This window comes from Camponotus floridanus, unplaced genomic scaffold (assembly GCF_003227725.1).
Source record: "Camponotus floridanus strain SB8 unplaced genomic scaffold, Cflo_v7.5 scaffold30, whole genome shotgun sequence".
NCBI lineage: Eukaryota > Metazoa > Arthropoda > Insecta > Hymenoptera > Formicidae > Camponotus > Camponotus floridanus.
Window position 1 is genome coordinate 1,006,110 of NW_020229437.1, and position 17,513 is coordinate 1,023,622.

Genomic DNA, 17,513 nt, shown 5'->3' on the forward strand with positions numbered 1-17,513 from the left:
TAGACTCGCACTGCATACGTTACTGACTAACTGTTACAAATCGAGAGAGAGAAGGCGAACGTGCCACGATCTGGTTATTCTAGTTAACATCACCGGTGCACACGAAGCTCCTTTCGCCTATGTCGAGCACGCTCATGTTTCTCTTCTTGTGTCTCCGCGAATTTAAATACTTGGAACGTATCGACAAATATATAAGCGCTCAGCCGCAACATATCTCGTTTCTAAACGATTAACAACGTAACTTTCAGTATAAATTGAGTATATATATTGAGTATAATAGTGCAAAAAATATCCAATTATAAATTTTGCAAAAAGAAACAATATTTATTTTTATATTAAATTATGATTATTCATTAAATAAATATCATTATATTAGTTTTATTTGTATAAAATATGAATTTTTAATGCAGCGCATTATATAAATTTGTCACGTAGGTAAGATTTAAAATGTTGCTTAAAAAAATATTAAAAAAATCGAAAATTTTTCAAAACACAACAATTAATCTCGCAGAGAGTATCTGTAAAACTTTCTCTATCATATTTTATTTATTATTACAGATTTTTTTATTATTATTTTTTCTTACTAAATTTGAATAAAATACTTTCTTATCACTAATTTGTATCATAATTTCGCGTAACTCAAACTGACGCAAGTGAGAGGGAAAGCATCCGGCCTCTCCCAGATCTAACTCGTGAAAATGTACATCACGAGCTATTCTGGGAAGTTGAGGAGTCGGCGAAGGAAGGAAGAAAGTATGCAACCGAGGAAGAGCCTCGTGGATGAAACGCGCCCGCTCTTCTTTGAGTCTAACCGCCCTAGACATTCCATCGAGATGACTCCAAGGACCTCACTTTGTGATGCGCGCACGCGCGCAGATGTGTCTTGCGTATTCACATCGCAAAAAAGACAACGAACAGGAGAGAATAGGTATCAGAGTGGACATTGTCTGGTACCGGCGGACATATAAGGATATCCGCGCACCTTCGTGCCAGAAAAGGTGGCTCCTTGTGGAGCACACAGCGGGACCGGATTCTCGTAAATCGCTCCAGGATGCGACGCGACGGTATGCTATCGATACAACGGGTATAGGAAGCATCAAGGGATCAGGAGAGTTTTGTAAATAATGGTGATACCGATCAATGATACCCATGAGACATTGTCGCGTATCGTATTTTTTGGAGTGATGGAAAAATTTACATTCACGGAATTAATTTTCGATTCTCCCTCCCTCCCTCTCTCTCTGTATATATATGTATATATATGTATATGTGTGTATATATATATATATATATATATATATATATATTTAAATTTTCATTTAATTTTTGATTCATTTATTCAAATTTGTGAAATTTATATTCGGCCAAATTTCAATATTTTGAAGAGTTTGAAATATAATTTACTTTTTCGATACGTCTGTTTTCTAACAAATACAGAAGATTTGATATACATTTATACAATCAATATTTTTACGCGGGATTTTATATTTTACTTGTATATTAATTTTAAATTTTATTGTACTAATTGTTGCTTCAAGTTAAATATTCATATGATATCTGGTATAATATTCATACGATATCTATAACAAAAAATGTAAAAGAATAAATAAAGAGAAAAAAAATGTTGGAATATATTGTAAATCAAATTTGACAATCAAAGACAATCGTATCTAACGCGAGTCGCGTCACCTGCGAATGCTGATTTTCTAGTGCAATCACCCGTGTGACGTAGTAGAAAAGCTCATTCGCGTTACGTTGACCCTGCGATGGCGACGACAACAAAGTCGTATTTCTAGCAGGGATGCACATGCATGCATCACGCGTACAATGACACCGAGACGTTGCGTCCGGATGTTCGCCTGTCAAGACCGTGCAGAGCAAAAAGTCCTCGCAGATCGACCAGGAAACAAGAAGAGCTCGAGAAACTGCCAACACCGACAAGAAACCGGCCATTTTCGAAGCCCGAAATACATTGCTGCTCGCGAAAGACCAGACTAAATCTCAACACATTCAGAGATAGATCCAGAGAAATATATTAAGAAAAATTTGGTAAAATTATATATTTCACATGTATATATACGAACAAATTAAAATAAAATTAAAATATTTAGTATTTTAAATTTAAATACAAAGCTCAAAGTTAAATAAAAATACAGCCAAAAAAATTTAAATTAAAGGGGATTGAAACTTTGTTGCAAACGTAACATAACTCAATTTAAATAAATGCTTTTTTGTAGTTGAAAAATTTTAAAAACAGACAAAGTAAAATAATTTTTCAATTTTTAATAATTTTTTTAGAATTGTTTGTACGTTATAAAGTAAATTATATTAAAGCGTGGAATTTATATTATTATTGATAATGTTATTACATTTTTTTCATTATTGTCATTACTTTTTTTGTGTTTTACCAATCTAAATACGATTATTTTCAACCAAGATAATTATTTTCATTGTGACGCCAGCAAATAAATTCGTCCTAATCGATCGCGTATATTTTATCGAATTTATGTCAGTGACAGATATTAAACCGCGATACATAGTCAGATACACAGCAACGGCAGTGTCGACGTCCGGAAGAGCTGAACGAACCAAGTGGCAGTCAGCTGATTTTGACAGTTCCCATGGGGAGCGTAAAAGATTGTCAACACAATAAGCCCTTGGCCGAACGCTATTGTCAATTCTGTGACGCAGGGCTTCCCAAACCGCGAATAAATAAACCGTATAATTGTTTAAACAGAAAAATAAAAAATAATAGGAATATCTGCGATTTTATTAGCTGTCCAATATTCTGATTAACTACTATATTCAGATAGACTATTCAGATAGAACTATAGACAATTAACTACTATGTTCAAGAAAGACTAGACTTATAAGACTAGAATTATATTTTGCTAAAAATTCAGGATATATATCAAGTTATAATAAAATCAATTTAAATATTATTAATTTACATTTTTCAGGGAGCAACCAATTTTTTATTCCCTTTACGCATTATATTCTATACAAAATATATATTTAAAATAAATGACATTGTTTTTTATTTCGATACTGATCAAAAATTTTTAGTTATATATAATATATATATATATATATATATATATATTATATATATATATTAATCATTCTAACCTACATAATAAACTACTATTTAAAAAAATTTGCAATACATTGTGATATTATTAAATATAGTTAATTAAAAAAACAAATAGTTTGTATCTTCTTTATCTTATAAAAAAGATTCATAATCATTATATAAAATTAAGAAAAATAATCATTATGAAAAAATTCTTTAAAAAATGTATAAATCTTGGATATAATATATTGTATATTAAGCGTTTGAGAAACTCTGTCCGCAGTTGTTTACAAATGATCGAATAGGGAATAGGTTCTCGTGCGCTTTTCAGATCACGGATATATTAATTCGAGAAGCCAGTTGTGTCACAGTAGAGCCAATAAAATGCTATTCAAATGTACGGCACGGAAGAATTATAATCGTAGAACGTATTCATGCGTTCGTGCAATCCATTCGCTTCGGAATTCCCGATTGTGGGCGTAAAGAATCTGCATTTAAATATTCGTAAACGAACGAAACGATTATTTATCGCAATTTCATTAAAACATGCTTAATGGACATACGTTATTTCCATATTAATGGTATATAAGAATCTTTTACATTCGGATTTTTTTTAATTAAACAAATTTCTGGTAATTAAGTAAACCAGTTTTGCATTTATTAGTGTATTTCCTATATATTTTGTGCATTTAAGTTATCTGTTTCAAGATCAAAATATATAAATTTGCAAGATATTATTATTATTATTTTTACTAAGCATTCTAGTTCGCGAACGAAGGCTAATGATTAGCAATTTGAAACGTTCAGCAAGGAAAAATTTACTCTCTTTTATGCGATTTAAGAATAGTTTTAAAATGCAGTATTTTTGAAAATAAAAACTGAAAATGCTATTTTTTAAAAATAATTTCTCATAACTCACCCTATTGGGCTGCACGTGCCAGCTACGTCTCTTCCCATGTCTTTGTATGCCGTCCTCAGAAATGGTTAGGTCGGCTCTGCTGCCGACCAAACAACCCCCTGTATCGTATTGGCCAACCAGAAGTCTCAATCGATTTCCTGGACAGATGCCCTAGGGCAAAAAAATATAATGTAATAACATACACAGCTTGAGACTGCACCGTTTCGAATAAATTTTTAATCGCGTATATTCTGTCAACATGACTTAAACAAAATGAGAAATATATTTTTCCATCATATATATTGTAACGCTTTAATGCTACAATAATAACGTTAATATTTTAGTTTTTAATTATTAATTAATTTACATTATTTATTTATAATCGCATTTCCAATATTTTTATTTATTACATACAATTCTTAAAATTTTAAAATATTTTATTGACATATTATTAAAATATTTTATTGAATGAACTTGAACAAGAGAGGCATTTAGTTGCAATCTTTTAACGTCAAATAAAAATGTTATTTATATATTATTTATATATTATTATCATTATATTATATATTATTTATATATTATTATCATTATATTCTATATATTATACATATTTATTTGTCGATATTTTTAATTTAAAATTGACTTATTCTTTCTTTCTGAAAAAGCGTGGTAGTTTTTATACCCAATTGTATGCATCGAGAGCGACTCTTGAAAGGGAAGGATCCAATTAGGTGTCTGTGAGTGTATTGCGAGTTTGTCTAATTCCGTGAAATCAAGACGAAAATAAACGTTACACCCTCTGCTGCAACGTGCCTTGAGAAACGAGCGTTGCCACTGCGAGATGCATGCCGCGTAACTCATTCGTTTACCCAGTACACAGTCTCAAGAGTATTACAAAGTTGTAACTCATAAATCTCAAGAGATATGAGCCTTTCATGCGCGATTTTGGTAGGATGACATTAACATTGCGAGCATGTTAACCCGAAAATCTCGAATCTATGATACCTTAGGATTTCAAATCTTCCAATAAATTTTACAATAGAAAAAGAAACAAAAAAAATATACGAAAGAATCTGCAAAGCGATATGCAGATCTCTATTTTTTTTAGTCTATATTTGACTTCGAAAATTAACGATTCGTAATTTCTCGCGAATTGTGTTGTCAATAGACATTTGTGTTATTCTATTTTACATAAATATAAGAAGGTCAATAGACATTTGTGTTATTCTATTTTACATAAATATAAGAAGGACAACACAATTCGCGAGAAATTACGAATCGTTAATTTTCGAAGTCAAATATAGACTAAAAAAAATAGAGATCTGCATATCGCTTTGCCAATAGACAGCTGTCAATTTTAAATTGAGAATTTTAAAGTAAGTTTTTTAAACTGAGAATTTTGAGTTAAGAATTTTAAATTGAGAATTTTTAACTGAGAATTTTAATACATAAATTAATACATATGTAAATCGAGACAACTAATTAACATCGCAGAAAAGTGGCAATAATACTTGCGAGAATCGATTTAACATGCTCTTTTTAAGAGTGGATCTGAAAGAAAGCACATAAAATTATAAAAATATTAGTAACAATACATGCTTAAGTAACGACAACCTTTATAATTATTTCGATCCACCACATGACATCAAAGCAGAAGCGCTGATGCTAATATGCAATGTCGGTAGAACAATTTTGATTCTAATCAAATAATTAATTCTAATCTCTAGAGTCACGCGAATAATTTTCTCGTGAAAAGAATAAAAAAATCGACATCATATGTCATTATTTCGAAAGTTACGGAAGCATCCATCATATTACTTATAGAACACATTGCCAGTTCGGTCAATGCCTTTTCCATTAGACTATTTTGACGTCAGAAGTTCCTGGCTTTCTAATAAAGATCAGGAGACCATATCATTCAATCACCTTCCCACCCACGCGAGGTTGCCTCCACTCTCAATTACCGCACACATGTGTCCAAACAGGTCGCATATGTGTCGGCAGCAACGACGAGAAAAGTGTTTCGACAGATGAAAGTCGTTTTCAGGAAAAGCGGTTCGATACGATCAACGTTCACGAGAAGGTTACCGGAGGTCGAAGCACGCAACGCGAAAATAATCTTGCGAGACTCTAGTCTAAGAAACTATAATATAATTAATCAATCAGCTCAATTAATTGTGCGATTCGATTTCTGCTCAATTTATAAATAAAAAATAAATAACTATTTTATCTTTATTATGAAATGTTATGCTCTATAAAAATGATGCGATTTTTTTGAAAGATGTTTAATAATTAATAACGCAATTTTTTATAACTTTTTAATGTAAATTTTAGTTTCATATTATTATTATATTATTTTTTAATTTATTTTTTTGTAATATGCTTTATTTTAATATTTTTCAGTTTATTATCTCTCGAGCTTTGAATTGTGCTCCTAAAAATATTTACAATACAATGTATCGTAGCAATGTAGTTACTAGACCGAACATAACTGCAAAATGCACAGCCGTTAGTCCTATTTCCATTATAATAACATATTGCTTCGTCATATCCTCAGAATCTTAAAGTTCGGTACATCAGCCTTTATGCATTATGCAGGTATGCATAAATAGTTGCGTGCACGAGAGACTTGTATATGAAAACCGTCGACAGTTTAATTACCGCTAAATATAAATTTATTTCTTGAATGAAATATATATCATAAGCAGTTGTATAAAAAGAGAAGTCTAGAATTAAAAAGGAGCAAAATTTAAAACTCGAGAGATAAAAATGTAAAATATATTTTTTTTTAAATATATATTACAAAAAAATTGAACAATAATAATAGCAGTAAAATTTACAAAAAAAATATAAAAAATTTCTATTAAAATATATATTTATTTTCTATTCAAAGTTTAAAAAATTAGGCAGAAAAAAATTATAAAATTAAATTGAAAATTGAAAAGCAATTGTTAAAATAGCAAGAGATAATGTTATGTTGGATTTTTATTAAATTAATATAATTAATGAATGTTTTGAATTTATTAAATAGATTTAATGATGAGAATTGTCACGATTTTTTATCGTCAAAGAATTATTAATTTAAACATTATCTAGAGAAAAATTTTCTGTTATTTTCCCGAGCTTTTTCCTTTCTAATTCAAATTAATGAACATAAGTATCGGTGGTTCTTGGTAATTGACTTAATCGCGTATTCCAGTTGTACAAATCGCAGCGTGCAGTCGTGCCTGGAAAGATCATGAGGCTAAATCATCTAACGCGATCTAGTGTCCTATTTTCGCGATAATAACGTCGAAAGAGAGTTTCATTCTGGAGCCTGTCTTATTTCTTAAGCGTTATAGAAACAAGCATAAATAATGGTCGTACGAAATACTGAAATGTGAAAGCACCCAACGCGTGTTTCGTTAATACGATAGGTAAACTCCATTAAAGAATAATAGATCGGAGAGAGCCGGTTAATGGAGACGCGCGCGAACGGAATCAAGAAAGATCAACGAAGGAGTTTCAAGTATTACACGTCTGGCTATTATGCGCTTTCACGTAACAGATGTAATTGAATTGTATTGAAATTGGAATTTAAACGATAGATTTAAAGATCAATTATAGAATCGTTCAGAAGTAAAATACGAGCCAATCCTTCACGAATAAAATTGAACTTCCAGCCTACTCAATAAATAAATTCATTTAAAGTATGTATAGAGTTATATAAAATTTACATAATAATTTCTTACACCGTGAGTTACTCCACAAGAATCTTAAGCTTCTAAAAGTTTCTTTTATTCCAGAAAAATGTATAGATATACATGCAAATGTGGCTTTGATACCATTATACTTTTCGTTAAACTCTTACCTGTCTACCTCGCAGAGCGCACAACCACCATCCCTCAAGACCAGCGGTATTTTGTTCCAGTACAGTGAGAACATCCCCTTTTCGAAACGCCAGCTCGTCGGGCGCCTCGGCAATATTGTCATAAAGTGCTCGCGCCTTCACGCATTTTTGCTATAAAAAGAAAAAAAAAATTAATACAATATACACTTTTGTGCTCAGGAAATACAAACAGAAAATAATAAAATATAGAATAAAGGATTTATATTCATGAGGTCTTATAATGATTACAATTATAAAAGATTCATATTTTCAATATAATTAACATGATTAATTAATAATTGACAATATTATCACAGATTAATTATTGTTCATGATTATTTTTAATATGATCAGGGTTTCATTACGCGATAAGCTTCTCCAAAAGATTAATTCCCGCAAGCTTCCACCTCAACGATCGTGACAACGCGTGCAAATTTCACCTCAGTCAGAGAACATGCTGTATACGTACTATATAATTCTGACTCGGCACTTTTTGCAACGGATGTGCGAGATATCTACTATGGACAGATGGCACGTCGTCGTATCGGTGCCGCAGAAGCAATTGGTTTCATTCGAAAAGTCAACGAGTCAGGCGGTTTCCACGCACGCGCCAATTGGGTAGCATCGCGACTCGCCCTTTGGCCAATTTAAATCCATAAAATCCTAGCACCCACCACCTCCCGCCGCAGCCTCCCTCTCGTCCATCTGTCGCGTCTATTTCGAGATACAGCGACGACTCGATGAATGGTCTCTCTCTCCCGTTGTTGTGTTTCGCCATCGAGATGTAACGATCACTTAAACGGGGACTCCCGTCTCTCCCCGAAGTGCAGCTCCCGATAGCCGCGTTTTACGAGGAAGCTCCTTCGTATCTCTCTTCTTCCTCTCAAGTGAGTTTAATTGAAGTGTGTCTCGAACGATACGCCGACCATCTCTCGGTCCTTAAGTCTTTTTCTATCTTCATCGCTAGCAAACAATGATGTCATGTACGGTGTCTTCGGCAAAATTCCGGCGCCATCCGACAGAGAGTGTAATTAACGCGTTGCTACGATCATTAGAGCAGAAGCTACTGAATATAATAATTGCCTATGTTTCTACGAAAGCCGTGGAAAATCGAATTTTTGCGCGATGATGATTTGCTTCAACGCGATAATAATTGCGTTTAAATAAAGAGAGAAGAAGATAAATATTCGTGGAAGAGGAAATAAAAAGCGAAAAACATATTAGAAAAATTTCAAAAAGAATAATAATAATTCATAAAAATAAGAAGATAAAATTTAACCTTGGTTTTTTTGTTAAATGAAATAATTAAAATAGAATTTTGTCTGCTGATAATACATCGATACTGTAATTCATTCTTAACGAAGTTCATTCTCATTTCGTTCTCGCTTCGATAATTTCAACTTGCATCAGCGCAAAACAAAAATAATTAATCGCGAATTAACACGAAAATATGTGCAAATAAGTACCTTAAATAATATAAATATAATATGAAGTTAAATTATAACTTCTCAAATAACAGTAAATTTTTCGTCCGTTACTCCATTAATCAGATACATAATGAAATTTCACATACATTTCGTGTACAGCATATATATATAATATATTCTATGACCTCTCTTCTCTCTATTTTTGAATATAAACTTTTAAATACGTAACTTTTAAAACAAAACTTTTAAATCTGTCGCTTCAATCAAGCGTAACAAACTTTCGTATTCCTGAATATCATCAGACAATGCATAGTATTTCATTTGCATTGCAAAACGTAATTCTGCATGTTGGATATGTAATCTAGCAAGCATATGAAATATATAAAGAGCCCTCCATCAGAATCGTAATTACAGAATTCCTTCACAAGGTTGTAAGGATATTCAGAAAGTTCACGATTAATATTTTTTGATAAAACAACATCTTTTTGCATTTAAAAATACATACTAATGGTAAAATATATTTAAGAATTTAAATATAAAAAAAATTTATAAAAATGAATTTTTTTAAAACAAATTAGTATCATTTTAAGGAATAATTTTTAATGTGGAGCAATATTTTTTAGAACGATAATTATATATTATATAATCACACATGTCTTCTTCTTCTTCTTCTTGTTCGAGAGATTCTTACTGAAATAAATCTACACTATCCATGTATCTATTCGTGCAGATAAAACTTATCTCTCTATTTATTTGTATTGACATTTCAAGTTCACTATGTATGTGGACCGAATACATCAATTCTATTTTTAGAACGATCAGGTTGTATGTTTTGAATACAAGTCCATGAAGAATGCAGTTCGCTACCATAAAAGGACGCTCGTCTGCTCCGAACCTTAGCCAGACGCACAGGTACATGCACTTACCATGACCCTTTCATCGACAACTTAGCCTAGTAAATAGTTGTATTGAACCGATCAAAGATTGAAATAAATTTTGTCGATTAGCATTTTTTATTTATTAAAGTATTCTATAAGCAAAATATCAAATAAAATATATTATATTCTATTGAAACAAATATTTAAAAATATAAAAATACTTTCTCTTTTTTTTCAATGGATATTTATCTTAATAAATTAAGATTTTAATAAAGATTTAAGATTTTATCTTATTCAATTAAAAATGTTTTATCAAATATTCTATTATAAAAATATTTTTTTCTTAGAATATATTTTATCTAATATAATTTTATTTTTAAATTTTCGTGCTAGATATCAAGTCTGGATTTTGATAAAATTTGGCAAAAAATTTGACTAATTATTATATTTTCATACATATATAATACATCTAGAATAAATTACGTTTTCTTTCAAAGATCTAAATTTAATGTTGCAGAAACTACTATTTGAGAAATAGTAATTTTTTTAGTACAATATATTTGTGAATGCAGATATATAAATATTTTTGTATAATATAAATTATAAATTATTATAAATAATTTATTTTCTTTACTTTTATATAGTGCATATTTTTCTTAAATAATTTATATTATTTTTATTTTTATATAGTTCTAGCTTTAAAATTATTTTACATTTTTATCTCAACGTAATGTATATAAAGGGTAAAGCACTGTTAATATTATAATTGAATTTTAAATTTACTGATACTACATATTTAAAATTCGATTTTGACAGTAGCAATGTAGGTCGACATCAAAAGCAACTTTAATAACTACGTTCTAACTCCGATCGAAAAAGATTGATCTATGCAGTAGGCTGTATTTACGTAGCCTTTCTATTGTTCGGGAAAAAAGGGCATCCACAGGCATCTGCATTTGTTATTTTTAGGGTGAAAAAAGCACCGAAGGGTGAGGTCAAATAGCAATCCTCATGTTTACATGTAACCCACTTAGTTTCAAATGCAACGCAGAAAATGCAATTAATTGTTTTCGTTACGCATTTTTTTTCTTGAATCTCTCATCCAATCGGTTAAGACTTGGGGCTTAAAAGTGATCATTCAATGATTCATGCACGAGTAATTCGATTCATCAAACCGTTTTACGGAGAGAGAGATGCTGCGTCAGTTCCTTTGCATAATCTCATCGATAAAGATAATCACATCTATTCTAGTTGAGAGGAACCGAGTTGTGATAGAAATGAAATTAAATCGATTTACAATCTTGTGAACACACACACACAACTATGTGCTATAGTTACTTCTAAGAGAACTTGAAATTTTCTCTTTAAGAATAATGATTTAGAATGTATATCTATACTTTATTTTCCGGAATAATTCCGGTATAATATAAGAGTAAAAATGTATAAATGATTCAAAGAAATACAATTAATATCAATTTAATGATCTTTTAAAATAATTAAATTAATTTTTAAAAATATATATTTAAAAGCGATTATTCACATCACATATTTTTGATTGAAAATATGTGCTTTTCTATTTGTTTGAAATAATTATTCGAAAAGTGTGAAGAATATTACAGACGGAAATACACTAGCTCAATCGACACATTGAACTTTTCGATACTGTTTTTAATGAGTCTATTTTGAAATTTAAATACAAGGGGTGTATATTTACCAGCCTCTAGCACACGGATGCGATCCAAACACGTGCGTTGTAGGTAAGTAGCCTTATACAAATATCGCGTTCAACGAAGTATGTATATACGTGTATTTCACAGAGGGGTAAAACCGCTTTGTAGACACGTGCCGTTTTAGAAGGAAGTGAAGTATCGTTACGGTTACATGGTTCTCGTTTTTACTGTCGGCATTAGTGTTCGCCGACAAAGAATTAATGTTTCTTGACTACACAAAAATATACTGTTCCTTTTAACGTCTTTACAAATTTAACATCTTGACTTAACGTCTTTAAATTAACATCTTGTAATAAAATGTCTAACTATTTAACTAATTTAAATGTTTAACTATTCCAACGAGTAAAAATATATATATTAATAATTGTTGAAAAAAATATATATTAATAATTTTTAAAAATATCTACGGGATAATATATTTTGGGAATCACTCATTTAAAAAATCATCGTTTGTTGAAAAAGATAATTTCTTTAAATTTCTAATATAATGTTCGCTATAATATTCTGCATATTAAACTTGGAAGATAAATAAATCTGTGCTAGAATTAAAATCATTACTCTCCCGCGTCCTATATAACATTCTTCGAAAGGTCTCTGAAACTTTTGCATCAGAGTGTCCGTAAAGTCTGTAATCCAATTACAAGTAGGCTTATAAGCGATGGCACGTACTATATGAAGGGTCTATAAGTGTACACTCGCGTGTAATGTCGGGGTTTAACGTTTCGCCGAAGCGCGCGACGAGCGAATAATACGATTTATTTAATCATGTGTAAATGAAGCACAGGGAGGAAGCACACCTCCGTGTCAATTTCGATTTTTCAAGCTCAAATGACATTATGAGCACACACAAATGGATTTTCCATTTTCCATTGGAATTTAAAAAACAAAAAAAGAGAGTCATACACAGAGAAAAATGTATACTGTATTCAAGTAAATATTATTTATACTGATTTAAACGTGTACTGTATTCAAGTAAATATTATTTATTTTAAGTATATCATAAATTTGTATATCCGCAAATATATCATAAGTTTACCACAAGCATTAAATTTAATTGAATATATTCTGAATTTGAGTAAGTGCGGTATTTTAGTCAAGAATATTAAATTAAAATAAAAATTTCGTTTGCTTACTACAAGAGTTGACGTAAAATAAGTTTGATTTTTCTTTGATACAACTTTATAATATTCTTGAAGAAAATAAATTCTTCTTTTGAGTACATAATGAGATTTTCTAACAATTGTGATGAGTATATTTTAAGATTATTATGAAGAATATATTCTTTGTTGAAGAAAACTATTACTTAAAAAAAGAAAAATAAACTGAGTAATCGCTTTTCTTGGCAGTAGAATGATATTTTTCTCTGTGTATAATTCAATTTCACAGAACTTCGCTTATCGCTTGATATGTCAAAATCAGCTGATCCAAATAAACATGTTTTCGGCAAAATTTCGAAACATTATACGTTCATGCTTATCGATTAAAAGAACTATGGGAATTGTTTATTGTTCGTTCACATGCACACCAATTTTCGATATCGTACCGCACGTTTTACTGAATTCATTAATCATAACACCGAACGAAACTGATAGTAAAATCTTGGAGCACGAAAGTTCAAACGGAGATAATTAAAAAAAGCAGTAGCTAAATCTCTGAATGCTATCGAAATCTTATCTATCTGTAGGGGAGATCCATTATTGTCGAGTCTACAGCAAAAAGCTCTTCGGTCGAAATATTACAAGTAAGTAATAAGCGTGCAATTCATGCGTGAATGAAGAACGACCGGGTCGCGTTAGTAGATCTAACGGAAAATGAAAGGCCTGCACGTCGGGCGGTCGTGTTAAAACGAGTCGGTCCTTCTCTTAGGGTTCGCGCGCCGACGGAAACGATTGATTAATGAGGAACGTGCGTGCGCGATGCGACACACAATTACGCCGCTACGCCAGACGCACCAACCGCCCACGCACGCATGATCGTCTCGATGGACGTGCGTGCGCGAGCGACGCGTCGCGTGTGAAAATAGCAGCTTACGCACAGTCGCCATTCGCATCGTTGTAAGTTTAGCGTGACCCAAACGTCAAATTTGCCAAAAAGTTTCTTAATTTATTTTTAAATTTTTAAAAAGTAATATCAAGTAAGGAATTACATGATCCGTAATAAAAGGGATATTGCTAATTTCAGATACATCCTGGAATGCAAGAATATATTCTCTAAAAGTAAATCAGTGTATTATCACTGAAAAACAGTAAATAGTCACTGATTACAGCAGTTATAAGTACAGCACTGTAAATCAGTGTGATATTTTATTGAAAGAATCAGTTAATAATTTTGACTGTTTCAATCAGTAATATTTCTCAATATCAGTAATATTTCTTTCGTTATTGTCGGTAATATTAAACTATAATTCATCTCTCTATCTATTTCATATGAAATTAAAAATTTTATTTACATTTACTAAATATTTATTATATTAAAAATTTTATTTTATTTATATTACATGCATATTGAACTTGTTATTTTAAATAGATAATGAACGAATAATTTTCATTAAGTCGCCAGACATTTATTTGATTTATAAGGATCGATTTAATATTTGAAGCCTCTCTATGAGAAGTAATACTTCTAATTTTAAATGTCGCTCTTTGTATTGTAATCGCAAACTTTATATAATTCTTATAATTAAAATTAAATACGAGAGAGATAGCGATCGTAGTAGTAAATGAACGAACTAGCGATTACTGGTTTTACAGTGAAATTTACTGATTTTACAGTGAATTTTATTTTAACTGACCATAATCAGTGAGATAAAATAACAAAAAAATAAACGTTTCCACTGAAAATCAGTAAAATACTCACTAATTCTCAGTGAAATCTTATTTTATTGCTTAAATTAATGATATTTTCACTGATTCACTTTTAGAGAGTATGTGTAACAAGGATTAAATCATTCTAATAAGGGGGGTATGGATTTTTTTAGCGATACAATCTTGATACCATCGGTCTTGAATTAGCTCGTATTCATTCCCGTCTCAGCATCGTGATAATAAGGATCTCAGAATAATTCAAGCGGATAAAGAGACATCCTGTCGAACGACACGGCACCTTCTGCTCACGACAGGAGGTAGGCTTCGTGATTATACCCGGCGGCGTGAAAGAGGGTGGACGACGGCACGCATTATCCCCGGAAATTTCGGCGCAGAACTGGACGGAATACATTTGCATAATTCAATTCCCGTTGAGGACGGACACGACGGAAGCTCGAATTGATCTTATCCTGCGACTACGTCGAAAACATGCTCCCCTTTCCTCGCTTTTGTTAGTCGCTTCGCTTATTTAACTTATCAAAAAACTGACACCCGATAAACCGGCGAACGTGTAACAAATGTATATAATTCACTAATATAGTTATCTTTGCTATTTTAATTATATAAAATCGATGGTTCAACTATAATTATAATTGTAACCGTGGAAACCGCTAATCAAAGATTTGCACACTGATACTTAACCATTATAATATATAATATATAATTTCCATTAATATGCTATAATACAATGAAATTATTAATGTGAGGTTATCGTATTTTCCCAATCAGTATAATTATAGATAAGTAAATAGATTCATAGTGATATATGAGCATATCTAATTATTTGCTATTAATTATTATCTAATATTAAAATATCTGGATTTTATAAAACAATCATAATGAAAAAATTCGCAATAAATTATCTTTTGTAAATCTTTTATATTGCTATTAATATTTTAAACATATAAAGACATGACTTTATGTTACATTAAATATATTTTATAATAAAATTATTGAAATATGTCATAGTAATTATTATATTTCTGAAATAACTATAATATAATTAATGTTATAGAAATTATATATATATATTTTTTTATAAAAATGTTTATATATTTTTCTGTATAAAATAACAATAAATTTTTACAATTATTATGAATAATGTGTAATAAATGCGAATCAGCGCGAGAATATAGCCGAAACAGTCACGCGATGATTTGATGAAAGCAATAAAATAAAATAAGTCCAATAAGACAAACAGATTGCTTGATTGGCGGACGAATTGCCAGCGAACAATCTCAGCAAGCGACTCGTTGCTAACTGTTCGTTCAATACTACACAAATTCTATGTGCAAATGTTATACGTAACATGCTTTTTAACTCATAGCAAGTAAATAAACTATTGAAACAATATTGCTTATCATATGAGTGAAGTTAATCTTCTACGGAATCTTCAGAAAATAGGAAAAATAAATTATGTATTATATTGCATATTCTTTAGAGAATAAAGAAACTATTATATTTACTATATTTATAATTTAAAAATGATAAAGAGAAATATTATGATATTTTGTCCGTTAATTAAATATATCGACAAGGTAAAAAGAAAGAGAAAAATGACATACATTCTCTCTCTTTGCGTATTTTAGCACTCAGGGATCAGTGCTTTTTTTCAAATTGTGTCGCTGTCGTCACGTCCAGGTGGATACACGCTGATTGTAAGTAATCCGAGAATGCAATGCGACTATAAAAATACCAGGTATAAGGGGAGATAAAGGGAGCGTTCCAAATAGCTCACATTTCTCCTCGTACACGAATTCTTTTGAAATAGGTTGGTTAAAGCAGCAAAAAAATAATTTTTAATGATAAAATTTTATTGTGATTTGTGTGAATGAAACTTTTGGTACATAAACATTTTCAAACTTTTTAAATGCAATGTAATATTTGATCCAGAATCTTGCGTTTGAAAATTATAATCTCAAAATTTCGTTAGATTAATTGAACGAATTAAAATTTAAATAGAATACAGAAATAAATAATAAAAGCTTTAGTTTACGTCTAATTTCTTTGCGATAGAATTTTTATTTAGGATTATTATTACGAAAAAATTTCTAAATTCTCGTCAAGAAAAATTCAACACTAGATTGAATTGCTCGAGAAATGTGAACGGAAGAACACGGCAAAGGAAACTCGGGGAACACATAAGTTCTGGAATTAAGAGGTAAGTGCTGTGAATTATCTCGTGTAAGATAAGGAAATCGCGAGGTGTCAACAGGCACCAACATCTGATCTTTTCGTGCTGTAATATTTATCTAAACTAACTTACGTGAGAGAGCAAGAGAGAGAAAAGGAGAAAAAGAGAGAGAGAGAGAGAGGGACAAAGACTTCTTTATAAGAAGGGACAAGCTGGAAAAATAACAGCCTTATAAAATCATTCTTTTGCGATGTCATGCAAACAGACTTGCTTCTACGCATAACTAGTAACAAACTTAAACTACAGAAATATGTAAAGCTTTTATATTTATAATGTATGCAATGTGCTGCGTAAACACAGAATATGAGAGACATTGAATAAAAGAGATGTCTAAAACTATCTCGATTTTGAATTTAATACATATATTAGTATTTGTTATAAAACATTTGACATATTAATATTTATTAATATTTGTATTTATTAATAATAATAATTAATATTACTAATATTAATTAATATTTATTAATATTGCTATAAAACATGTTATTTTTATAAACATGTTTATATGCACATTTTTTTGATGTAATAGACAGGATATTTTAGAATCTATAATTTTGATCTGAAAAACTGAGCTGATTTTC

General features: G+C 30.5%; 1 protein-coding gene across 4 annotated transcripts in view; it reads right to left on the reverse strand.

The window, feature by feature from the left end:
• LOC105248969 (breast cancer anti-estrogen resistance protein 1) overlaps window positions 1-17,513 on the reverse strand; it is a 63,131-nt gene that overhangs the window by 17,953 nt on the left and 27,665 nt on the right. For all 4 annotated transcript variants that reach the window (XR_003123000.1, XM_011254087.3, XM_011254086.3 and 1 more), the window contains 2 exons: window positions 7,822-7,971; window positions 3,993-4,142 (listed from right to left, as the gene is read on the reverse strand). Coding sequence is in view for 3 of the 4 variants with exons in the window: in XM_011254087.3 (XP_011252389.2) it covers window positions 3,993-4,142; window positions 7,822-7,971 (300 nt within the window). In the remaining variant the exon portion in view is untranslated. The remainder of the gene's footprint in view (window positions 1-3,992; window positions 4,143-7,821; window positions 7,972-17,513) is intronic.